Genomic DNA, 10,216 nt, shown 5'->3' with positions numbered 1-10,216 from the left:
TTGTATTAGTTCAGGCAATTCCAAAAACTGTTGAAAAAAAAAAGAAAAAGAAGAAAAGGGGAGAAGATCATGGGAAAGTGAAGCCTGAGGTAAAAAAAGCAAGTGTATAATAACTTCTAAAACTTAAACTCCTTTTATTTTCAAATTGATTTAAAGTGGTGTGAAATTCATTTCAAACCATTTAAACAATATTCTTTTTTCGAATACATCAATATTTCTTTTCTTACTAAAATCTTAATTACACGTTGATCTCACTTTTTCCAATTTCATTTCACCTTAATTAAAAAAAAAATTGTTGTTAAAATTAAAATTATTGGATTTCACTTCCTTAATTGGTTGCCGACATTGTGCTACGATGTGCGACGTTAGAGGGTGTAATGCGTTTAGAAGAAATCCTCACCCACCACCCAAAACCAAACACGTGTCCACACTATTCAAAACGTTGACCCTACCTTCCATTTGGATACATTCATACACTCACATGTGCCTCTTCAACCTTGGCCACCTCACAACTCAACACGTGTACTCTTCTTTCGATTCCATGCACCCCTCCTCACGCTCGCTTCATGTACACCACTGTTGCACCCGTTGAACTCAACCCCCAAGAAAATTCAACACGCGCTACTATTTATATTTTTTAACCCATTTTTCTATAAATAAATGCCACGACTTGTAATTTTTTAAAACATAGTTATATTTTAATGATGACGTGTACCACCACAAACTTGTACCAGGTTGTAAGGGTCCCACTTGTTTTTCAACCTTTTTCACTGGCATTAATCATTGAACTAAAACTTTGATTCGAGTGAAAATATTTAAGCTGTACAAAATACTATTACGAAAACAGTTTCATCACAATTAATTTCATAAAGAAAGCATTATTTATTATTTTTCGTTAAATAGTAAAGATTAGAAGTTTTAAACAATTTACCAATGAAGTAATATTACAATATGTATTTAAGAAAAAGTATAGTAAAATATATACTTAATATTTTGGAATTAGTTTATATGGTTAACTAAATGACTTGAATTGACGGAAGGAGAATTGAAAGTCAGAAATTGTAAGCGTTATTGTCCGCAATAGATGCGTAAACAGAGAAAAGGGTTAAAAATAACAAGTGGGGCCCTCACGGTGGTGTAGGATAATAAGTTTGAGGTAGTTCGCACTCTATCTTTTCCTGCTTTCCATGCCACAATCATGAAACAGGTAATGATGATGATCTGAGGAACCGTGTTTGTCTCGTGTCTCATCCATGAAGAGAAGAAGAAGACGAAGACGAATAAGAGATTCAAAATCTGAAGAGAATCACGATTTTTCGTGATGGGTCTGTCCAAGGAGAATCTGAAAGGTCTCATACTGGCTTTGGTGTCAAGTGGGTTCATTGGGGCAAGTTTCATCATTAAGAAGCAAGGTCTCAGAAGAGCTGCAGCTGCTTCTGGTGTCAGGGCTGGTGAGGGAATTTCTCATTTTTTTTTTCTGTAACAATTAGAATTTCTATTTGGAAGCTTGTGTTTGGTTATGCATGATTTTGTTTTCTCTGTCATTTTGTAGGTTTTGGTGGGTATTATTATCTCTTGGAGCCACTCTGGTGGGTGGGAATGATCACAAGTAAGCTTTCAGTGTTGTTTTAATTTTGGTTTTTAATGCTTAAAGCTTTGTTTTTTAACATGGCGGGACGGGGGTGCTAGAATCTAGATTTTCTTGTACCTTAATGGGTTTTGTCTTGTATTAATAATTGGTTTGCTTTTATCAATTAATTGTCTGGAGTTAATTGGATTTTATTTTTAATGAAATTTTTGAATCTGGTAAGTTACGATAACTTGTTTTACATTGTATAGTGGAACCTGGATTTCATGTTTTACATGCTTTATTGTTAGCTAGATGTAAATATTTGTTTGTCTTGGTCATTTTTTTATTTATCTGATTTCTTGCAGAATCTGTTTCTGTATGGTTTATTGTACAGTGATTGTAGGAGAGGTTGCAAATTTTGTTGCATATGCGTTTGCCCCGGCGGTTCTAGTTACCCCTCTTGGCGCATTAAGTATTATTGTGAGGTATTCCCCTTTGTTTTCTTTCTCAACTGGGAGTTAAGGAGATTTTAACTTCTATCATTGGCAACATGGTTGCTTCTTCAATGATCTTTGCATGGTATTCTCCAGTGCTGTGTTGGCTGACATTATTCTGAAAGAGAAGCTACACCATCTTGGGATATTGGGCTGTGTAATGTGCATTGCTGGTAGTATCATTATTGTTATTCATGCCCCTAGGGAATCACCCATTAATTCAGTTCTGCAAATATGGGATATGGCTACTCAACCTGGTTAGAATGCACTTTCTTTTTTTAATAATGTTATTCATATTAGCTCCTTGATTACGAAGGTCTTCTCCGTGCTTGCAGCTTTTCTGGCATATGTGGGCTCAGTAATAGTATTGGTTTTCATTCTGGTCTTCCATTTTGCACCAAAATGTGGGCATACAAATGTGCTAGTTTTTACTGGCATTTGTTCGTTGATGGGTTCCCTCTCTGTAAGTAAATTCAATGTTTTCTCTCCTGCTAGGTTTTATGTTTCATGATTGATCTACACTTCATAGTATAGAGTCCGAGGAACACGATTTCATGCATATTCACTACCGTGTTCTAATAATGAATTTCATAAATAGACTTTCTGCTTCCATATGATTTTTTATATATTTTTTACTTGCATAATTATTTCTATAATCGCGGTTGAAGATATTTACTGAAAACTTTATGCGTTGTATAACACTACAATAATACTGAGGCTGATCTACATTGGATTGCTATAATTTTGCAGGTGATGAGTGTTAAGGCCCTCGGGACTTCTTTGAAGTTAACTTTTGAAGGGAAAAATCAGTTGATCTACCCAGAGACATGGTTTTTTATGTTAGTTGTGGCTATATGTGTCATCATGCAAATGAATTATCTTAATAAGGTTTGTTACTTAATGTCTCAAAATTGTCATGCTGGCCTTGTCGTACACATATTTTTATCAATAACCTGTTGGTGGTAGTTCAAACCTTTGATAAATTCTTAAGCTGGAATATAATACCTTCTCGTTGTAATATGTTAATATATGAGGAAAAGTGATCTCTTCTCTATTTTTTGTGTTGCATCTATGATGTCTTGATCCATATGTATTCCACAAGAACGGCTCCTTTCTCGAAGGGGTGGGTAAAAGAAAGATTTATTAAGTGTTAAATTTATTATTTGAAAAGATAAAACATATTATAGATTGATTATTACTTTGACAAAGACAAAGTGATTTTCATTCACAAAATATTTTCTAGCTTTTGTCATTATTTTCTTAGCTTCCACAAACAGCGGACTAACTAGTTTACTAAATCTCTTGAAGGATTTCACATTAATGATATTTGTAACAAGCTTGTCTCATGATTTATATGTCTATGATTTGATATGTTACATAAATTATTTAATTACAATCAATAAGGATATATGATATGATTTGATAGGGAAATATCTTACCAATTATTTTTCTATTATTTTCGTTCCTTTTTTGTTTATAATTAAAAAGAATATTTATGTGTATACATGATACAAGGAATTCATTATATTCCTTCTGGGAATCCTTCTTCTCAACATGGTACCAGGTGTGAGGTACCAGGTATGAGGTACCATCCTCCGTGACCTATTTTGTCACTAATCCTTTCAACAGAAAACATGGGGAAACATTACTATGGAGGAGGATATCATTGGGCCTAAGTTTCAAAAATGAAGAATGCAGCGAAGTTGTATTTTGTTTTTATATATGAAGGAAAACGCCTTACAAACTATATATAGGGGTATGGTAGTCGCAAGGATGTGAAATTAGGCTCATGAACATGGTTCTGAGAGATTATGGAAGAATAAATAAACATGTTGCACAGGAGGCAGAAGAGGGGAGGAATGAAACATGGGGGTGTGGTTGAAGGAGAGAGAGAAAGAATAGCAGAAAATTTCAAGTGGCAAGAGGATAGAGGGTGGAGAGTGGGAAGGATTATATGACGCGTGTTGGAATTGAATGGTATCAATATTAGGTAGCCTGGGTGAGGAAGCTGGTTCTTCCTCAGGAAAGGGGTTCTCTAATTTCTGCTATTTGCTTGTTTTCTATTGTTTCATCTTGTAAGGAGGTAGTCTTCAGCCATTACCTAGCTTTATTTTTCATTTTCTTGGGTTAGGTTTATATATCTGATATAGCAGTAATGGAATATCAATATTAGTTTATATCTAGTGTTTCTGAAAGAAAGTTGGATTGTTGGAGTGAGAACTACAAGTTGGTTAAATGAATCAAAAGGCAGCAAAATAAAGCATCATAAATATTGATTCATGTCTATGGAAAATATTGATTGATGTCTATGGACAAATCATTGACCTCTCAATCATTTTTATTGGTTTCATATGTAGTAGTATAGTTTTTCTTGGTGTCTTGCGGTTAAGGATAAAGTTATTGTAATAACTATTAGGGATAGTGTGACAGAAACTTGCCTATGTTGGTTTGCTCTTGTGTCATCAGACTTATAGAAGATCCAAAGTGAAAATAGTTAAGAGAAGTGTATTAAAAACCAATAAGAAAATTATTCTTCTAAAAGATTGTACTGAAAACTTAGTTTTTAATAGAGCCTAGAGACGTTGATTGATTCATGTAATGTAACTAATGGTATGAGGCTTCACTACCATTTTAGGCATCAATTCCAATAGACACGAGGTTTCAAATTTTAGAAAAGGTCAGGAATTAGGCATCTATTTTATTATGGATCTCTTCTGAGTTCTGAGTTTTAGTATTGAATACTATATGATTTCATATACAAAAGAGATGGATACAGAAGAACATTAGGCTGATTAAGGCGGCTTTGTTTCTGTATTTTTACTTTTGTTAGCTTCTTAATCAGTTTGACTGAGCTGTTTCTTGATGTAATGATACGATCTTTTAGAAGTTAGAAATGAAACAAATATTTAACTGTTGAAAATCTGGCATTCACTTTATTAAACTACTGGTATTGAGAACTCCTTCCAGTGACATAGTGATCAATTACATATTTTACATTTTCTATTCTCATTTCTTAATTAAATTTATTTCAAAATGATGTCCAGCTAAACTTCAATTGAAAAAGAAAGCAATTACAGATAATTCAAATTTGCTCTGTGCATTGTATATGAAGTTCTTAATTTGAAAATATGAATCGACTATATGCATCACTGACATGATTGTAATGTTCCAGGCTCTTGACACCTTCAACACAGCAGTTGTATCTCCTATATACTATGTCATGTTCACAACACTTACAATACTAGCCAGTGTAATAATGTTTAAGGTATAATCAACTAGTTTTGGCTTTTAATGCTGAATGCAGTATAAGATGATTCCGTTGTCTATGAATTGTACAAGAACCTATTTACATTCAAAAGTAATGCTTACAGGATTGGGACGGCCAAAGTGGTGGAACTATAGTATCAGAAATTTGTGGCTTCATCGTTGTGCTCTCTGGAACAGTATTGTTGCATACAACCAAGGACTTTGAGAGATGCCCTTCTTTTAGAGGTGTGTGGTAAATTTGATCACACAGCTGAATTCTGCTGCCACTAGACTAACCAGATGAATGATAATCTTTCATATTTGCATTTGTGTTGAAACAATTGCAGGTGCTGGCCCTTCCTCGCCTACGCTCTCTACCCGGCTTTATACTGGAAATGCAGACTTTTTACTTAAGCAAGATGAGGAAAGTGGATCACTTGACAGTAATTTATGCTCAAGAAGGCAAGAATCCTATTAGATTGTTAAAGATCTTAATTCATTTAGGTGTAGGGTGAAGGGTGAAGGGTGAAGGGTGAAGGGTGAAGGGTGAAGAATCTGAATGAGAAGAACATCAGGTACCAATGAAAGCATAGAATGATGGGGGATTTGTGAAGCCATTCTTTTATCCTCATAGATTTTAGTTTTGTGAAGCCTTGCAGGGTACATAATGTACATCTTGTGTCATGAATGGTTTGGTTTTGTTCACTTCTTCCAAGTTACTAATCTGCTACAAGTAGTCATTAGATTCATATCAGTAGTTTATGTGAGACTCTCTTTACACGAACCAAGAAAGTGAGTGGGGATAGAGATAGGTTGTGAAAATCTATGTATGGAGATTTTTTATTTGATTTATTTATTTTGTATGACAATTTGGCTTACACTCTGGTTGTTATTTGTGGCTTGTAAGTAAAGAAAATGTACAGGGAGCTAAACATTTTTCTTCAGAATTGTAGTTTGTCATGAACAAACATGAACATGTTTGTGAAAACTCTCAACTCAATCTTTTACTTGCATAAGTGGAGTGTTAATAACACATTCTTCATAACCAGCACTTATTAATCCAAATTTTCGATCCAAAAAAGAATTTTCAGGAAATAGTGTTTCTAACATTTTTATTAAGGTTTAAACTTGTTCGAAGAAGCCAAGAAGTGAAGCTCACCTTGCAATTTCCCAAGTCGACTCTTTAGTCCTTGTCTTGTGCGTGTAAAATAAATAATTATGATAATAAACATTATCTTTTCTAGAAGGTAAACGCAAAACCTTAATGTACATCTTTAAAAGAAAAATCTAGATCGAAGAAAAAAAGAATTAATAATAACAATAATAGATGAAGTAGTGAAGTTGGATTCATGCGTTAATGTGTGAAGAGGTTTGAAATTGTAGCAAGTGGGCTGTTTTCTGGACCCACAAGACACGTGTCTGACAATATCCAGACTTCGTTCTTAAGTTTTCAAGACGCGACAATAAAAAATACATTATTGTAGAATGCATGTATAACAATTGGTTTAATTAAAAGAAATATTTATTATTAATATTATAATAAATAATAATAATAATATATTTATGCGAGTAACATAGTACTATCAAGGAGGCGGTGTTCGCGTGAAATCTAAATGGTCTGGTCTGAGTTTATCTGAAGAGGGAGCGAGTTTTTGGAAGTCAAATAGAGTGAGTTGAATTGGGTTGGACTCGGTGGTCGTTGAATTCGATGGCGAAGATTGAAGCGAAGCTAGGGATGATCATGGATTCGGTGGGTCAGTTCTTCTCCGGCAAAGACCATCTACCCTATTGCGATTCTGACATCGTCTCTGTATGTATTTCTTAGGGTTTCCATTCCGAATCTCAAACTTGTTCATCAATTATTCATTCAATTTGTTACCGATCACACATGTATATGTTTCTGTGTGTTGAGTGTTTGAGATTGCATGCATTTGCAGGGGTGTGAAAAGGAGGTATTGGAGGCAGAGAAACTATCTTCTGATGAACAGATGCAAGATTGTCTATTGCGTTTATCATGGGCTCTTGTGCACTCCAAACATCCCCAAGATGTGCACCGTGGGATAGCCATGCTTGAAGGTATGCAATGCAATTATAAACCTATGTATGTATGTATTGATTGATAGTAAATAACATGTATGTATCTATGTATTTATGCACGTGTGTGTACATGGAAACGGCAGCATCTTTGCCTTCTACAAAGGAGCCATTGCAGCAAAGGGAGAAGCTTTATCTTCTGGCTGTTGGATACTTTAGAAATGGTGACTATTCAAGGAGTAGGGATCTTGTTGACAGGTGCCTCACGGTATGTGTCTGTCCATCCATTTATTTATGTTTGTCTCTGTGTTATTTTGGATTTGGCCTCTCTAAAGCAAGTATGAATAAAGTAAGGAATCTAAATCTTCACATTTTAATCTCCTCTGTAATTTCTTATGCATCAGTTTCACATATCTTTGCACATATTAGAGGAGTTAAATTATAATTATTCAGCATAATGATTTAACCTTTTTTTGTGTGGAGAACAAGTGTCACTGGCCTGGGAGAGAGGTTGTGTGTCGTTTTACATCTGAAGGAGGTTGTTTTTGGCTTGTGTCCGTAGCATAACACCTAACCATGTTTTCTAATATTGTTTTACCACTTGCAATTTTTAAGTTTTGGGTGTTTTTTGCCATCTCTCTCCAAATCCAACAACAGATTCCAAGCAAGGACAAAGCGCATCATCAAATTTTTTTATATATGATATGACTGATGATGATGCAGCACATGTTTGCATCTATATAGTTTAATGTGACATCGTGATAATTTGTTGTGTTTTCTCCTTAGATTGCACCCGACTGGAGGCAGGCAGTGACACTGAAGAAGGCAATCGAGGATAAGATCACAAAAGGTCACCCTCAATCGTTCATGATTTACTTAATAATTTTGTGCTGCATTTTTTTTTTTTCAATGCAAGAGGAAATCAGATTGATCTTGACACTGATGAAACCATGACACTTTTTTTTTTTTTTTCTCATTGCAGATGGTGTAATTGGCTTAGGCATTGCTGCTACTGCTGTGGGACTTATAGCAGGTGGGATTGCAGCAGCTGTGTCTAGAAAAAAGTGACAGAATACTTTCTCTCAAACACATAATCTGATATGTAAGAGGCAAACATATATCATACTGGGAATTTGCTGCATCTTACTACTTTTATGAAAAAGAACATGTGAACAATAATGTGTACAAAGCGGTGGATATGATATCTAAGTGCTAGATGAGATTTTGAGAGATTTATTGCATGTTTTGGCATTGAAAAAATATTGTCATGGTTATAATTTACTCTTTTTTTTATATGTTTTCGTTTCTGTCCATACCCTCTCCCTTATAATGCAGTCCTGCACGTTGAATCATTCTTTAGATAATGTATATCCATAATTTGATGTTCCTTGTTGAAGGCTTCACTCATTCAACTAGATAAAGAATGACCAGAATGAAAGCAAGTTTTGTGCAACAATTCGATCTAAAGTTAGTTAGCTAAGTCAACATTAGTGAATACTTTGCTAAAATTGATTATAAATATAGTTCTAAGGGCATTCAGGATAGATAAGGCGTGTTTGACCATCTTTTCAATTTTTTTTAATGCATTTTGTCTTCAAAGTATTGCTTTATTTTTTTTTGTCTCTGAAAAATTGTTTTGATCTTTTGTAAAATTTATTTTTATGGTTTTAATTTTTTTTTTGTCTATAAAATGTTCGTCATTTTGTTTTTAATCTGTGTTTATTTAAATTTGTTCCAAAAAAAAAAAAAACAATCGACAGGTCTAAAAGCAAATGTTTTACAAATTTTTTGAACAAGAACAAGAATGCAATGTTATAAGGACTAAAATAAAATAATATGAAAGTGGTAAGAACCAAAAAGAGGATATTTTACAGGATTAAAAACATTTTAATTTTCTTAGTTTTTAAAATTATTCCACAATAGTTTCTTGGAAATTATTTTTTAAACAATTAAGAATAAATGTATCATGTATCTATTTATAGTTTCGAATATTGCTTTGAATGGGCAAGTATTTTGAAATGCAAAAAGTTAAAATTAGCTAGAAAAAATATTTTCATCTTCTGAATTTATCATGTTTTAGCTTTCCTTTTATAATATTGTTACATCTTTGGTCTAATAGTCTAAGTCTACTATTTAAGTTATTTTCAACACTATCCCATTATTTTTTAAAGTTTTAATTAGGTTGCATTTTACAAAAACGAAATAACCTAGTCGATTTTATCGAACATGATTAAAAAGGTGAAACAAATGTATTATTGATATGTTAATGTAGGTTGGTGATGTGTTACATGATTAAAAGGACACATCAACAAGATAATTAGACTAAATTATTACATTTTTTTTAAAAAAAAGTGACCTAATTGATAATTTTAAAAACAAAGAAACAAAATACAGTATGAAGTATTTATTTATTTTCTGAAATATATACAAAATTTAACCAACGTTTTCTTATAATTTTTTTCTTTAATATTTTGATTTTATTAATGTGATCATCGTTGTGTCGTGTTTTTTGTTTTAGATGGAAAATTTTGTATGCAGTTAATTTTCTTGATACAAGGTTACCTAATTTTCTTATTATAAAAATTGTAGGATAAGTCTTGCACCACCTTTTACTGAATGGACATAATTCAATAGTGTCTGGAGAAAAACTTGTAACTCAAACAAAATAAACTATATGGGAGAAACTTATGGGCAACTTCCTATCCGGACAAGGTAATTCAATGAAGGAAGATTCCCAGCAACTTCCTCCTCACAGGAAACAACTATTTCATATTTGGTTGTGTTTAATTATAAAGAGTTTCATTCTTAAGTGAAATAATAAATAAAAATAAGCATTAGTCTATGCTTTTACTTAATTTTGATAGGCCATGGT

At 33.3% G+C, this 10,216-nt stretch overlaps 2 protein-coding genes across 3 annotated transcripts; both read left to right on the top strand.

Annotated features, from left to right (window-relative positions):
• Window positions 1-1,173: 1,173 nt before the first annotated feature.
• LOC114193406 (probable magnesium transporter NIPA6) lies at window positions 1,174-6,257 on the top strand. 2 transcript variants are annotated; one of them, XM_028083184.1, is made up of 9 exons: window positions 1,174-1,451; window positions 1,553-1,609; window positions 1,965-2,055; window positions 2,161-2,321; window positions 2,400-2,527; window positions 2,815-2,952; window positions 5,237-5,329; window positions 5,436-5,556; window positions 5,658-6,257. In XM_028083184.1, exons 1-9 carry the CDS (start codon window positions 1,322-1,324, stop codon window positions 5,786-5,788), a joined length of 1,050 nt encoding a protein of 349 aa, XP_027938985.1. In that variant the 5' UTR covers window positions 1,174-1,321; the 3' UTR covers window positions 5,789-6,257. The 2 variants fall into 2 exon arrangements, with proteins under 2 accessions (XP_027938985.1, XP_027938986.1); XM_028083185.1 differs by lacking the exon at window positions 1,174-1,451 and having other exon boundaries at window positions 1,936-2,055; window positions 5,658-5,890.
• Window positions 6,258-6,850: 593 nt separating this feature from the next.
• On the top strand, window positions 6,851-8,637 carry LOC114193407 (mitochondrial fission 1 protein A-like). The gene is made up of 5 exons (XM_028083186.1): window positions 6,851-7,120; window positions 7,248-7,386; window positions 7,491-7,612; window positions 8,131-8,194; window positions 8,327-8,637. The coding sequence occupies exons 1-5, from the start codon at window positions 7,019-7,021 to the stop codon at window positions 8,410-8,412; spliced, it is 513 nt and encodes a 170-aa protein (XP_027938987.1). The 5' UTR covers window positions 6,851-7,018; the 3' UTR covers window positions 8,413-8,637.
• The last annotated feature ends 1,579 nt before the right edge of the window (window positions 8,638-10,216 follow it).

Source organism: Vigna unguiculata, chromosome 8, assembly GCF_004118075.2.
Source record: "Vigna unguiculata cultivar IT97K-499-35 chromosome 8, ASM411807v1, whole genome shotgun sequence".
Taxonomy (NCBI): Eukaryota; Viridiplantae; Streptophyta; class Magnoliopsida; order Fabales; family Fabaceae; genus Vigna; species Vigna unguiculata.
The sequence above is the reverse complement of the archived record's forward strand: the minus strand, read 5'-3'. Positions and strand labels throughout refer to the sequence as shown.

What these genes read in the sequence shown, in the direction of transcription:
- LOC114193406 (XM_028083184.1), top strand. Translation starts at nt 1,322, where the DNA reads ATGGGTCTGTCCAAGGAGAATCTGAAAGGTCTCATACTGGCTTTGGTG. An exon ending in TGCTTCTGGTGTCAGGGCTG is followed by an intron (nt 1,452 to 1,552) that starts GTGAGGGAATTT and finishes GTCATTTTGTAG; the next exon opens with GTTTTGGTGGGTATTATTAT. An exon ending in GAGATGCCCTTCTTTTAGAG is followed by an intron (nt 5,557 to 5,657) that starts GTGTGTGGTAAA and finishes AAACAATTGCAG; the next exon opens with GTGCTGGCCCTTCCTCGCCT.
- LOC114193407 (XM_028083186.1), top strand. Translation starts at nt 7,019, where the DNA reads ATGGCGAAGATTGAAGCGAAGCTAGGGATGATCATGGATTCGGTGGGT. An exon ending in TTGTTGACAGGTGCCTCACG is followed by an intron (nt 7,613 to 8,130) that starts GTATGTGTCTGT and finishes TTTTCTCCTTAG; the next exon opens with ATTGCACCCGACTGGAGGCA. An exon ending in CGAGGATAAGATCACAAAAG is followed by an intron (nt 8,195 to 8,326) that starts GTCACCCTCAAT and finishes TTCTCATTGCAG; the next exon opens with ATGGTGTAATTGGCTTAGGC.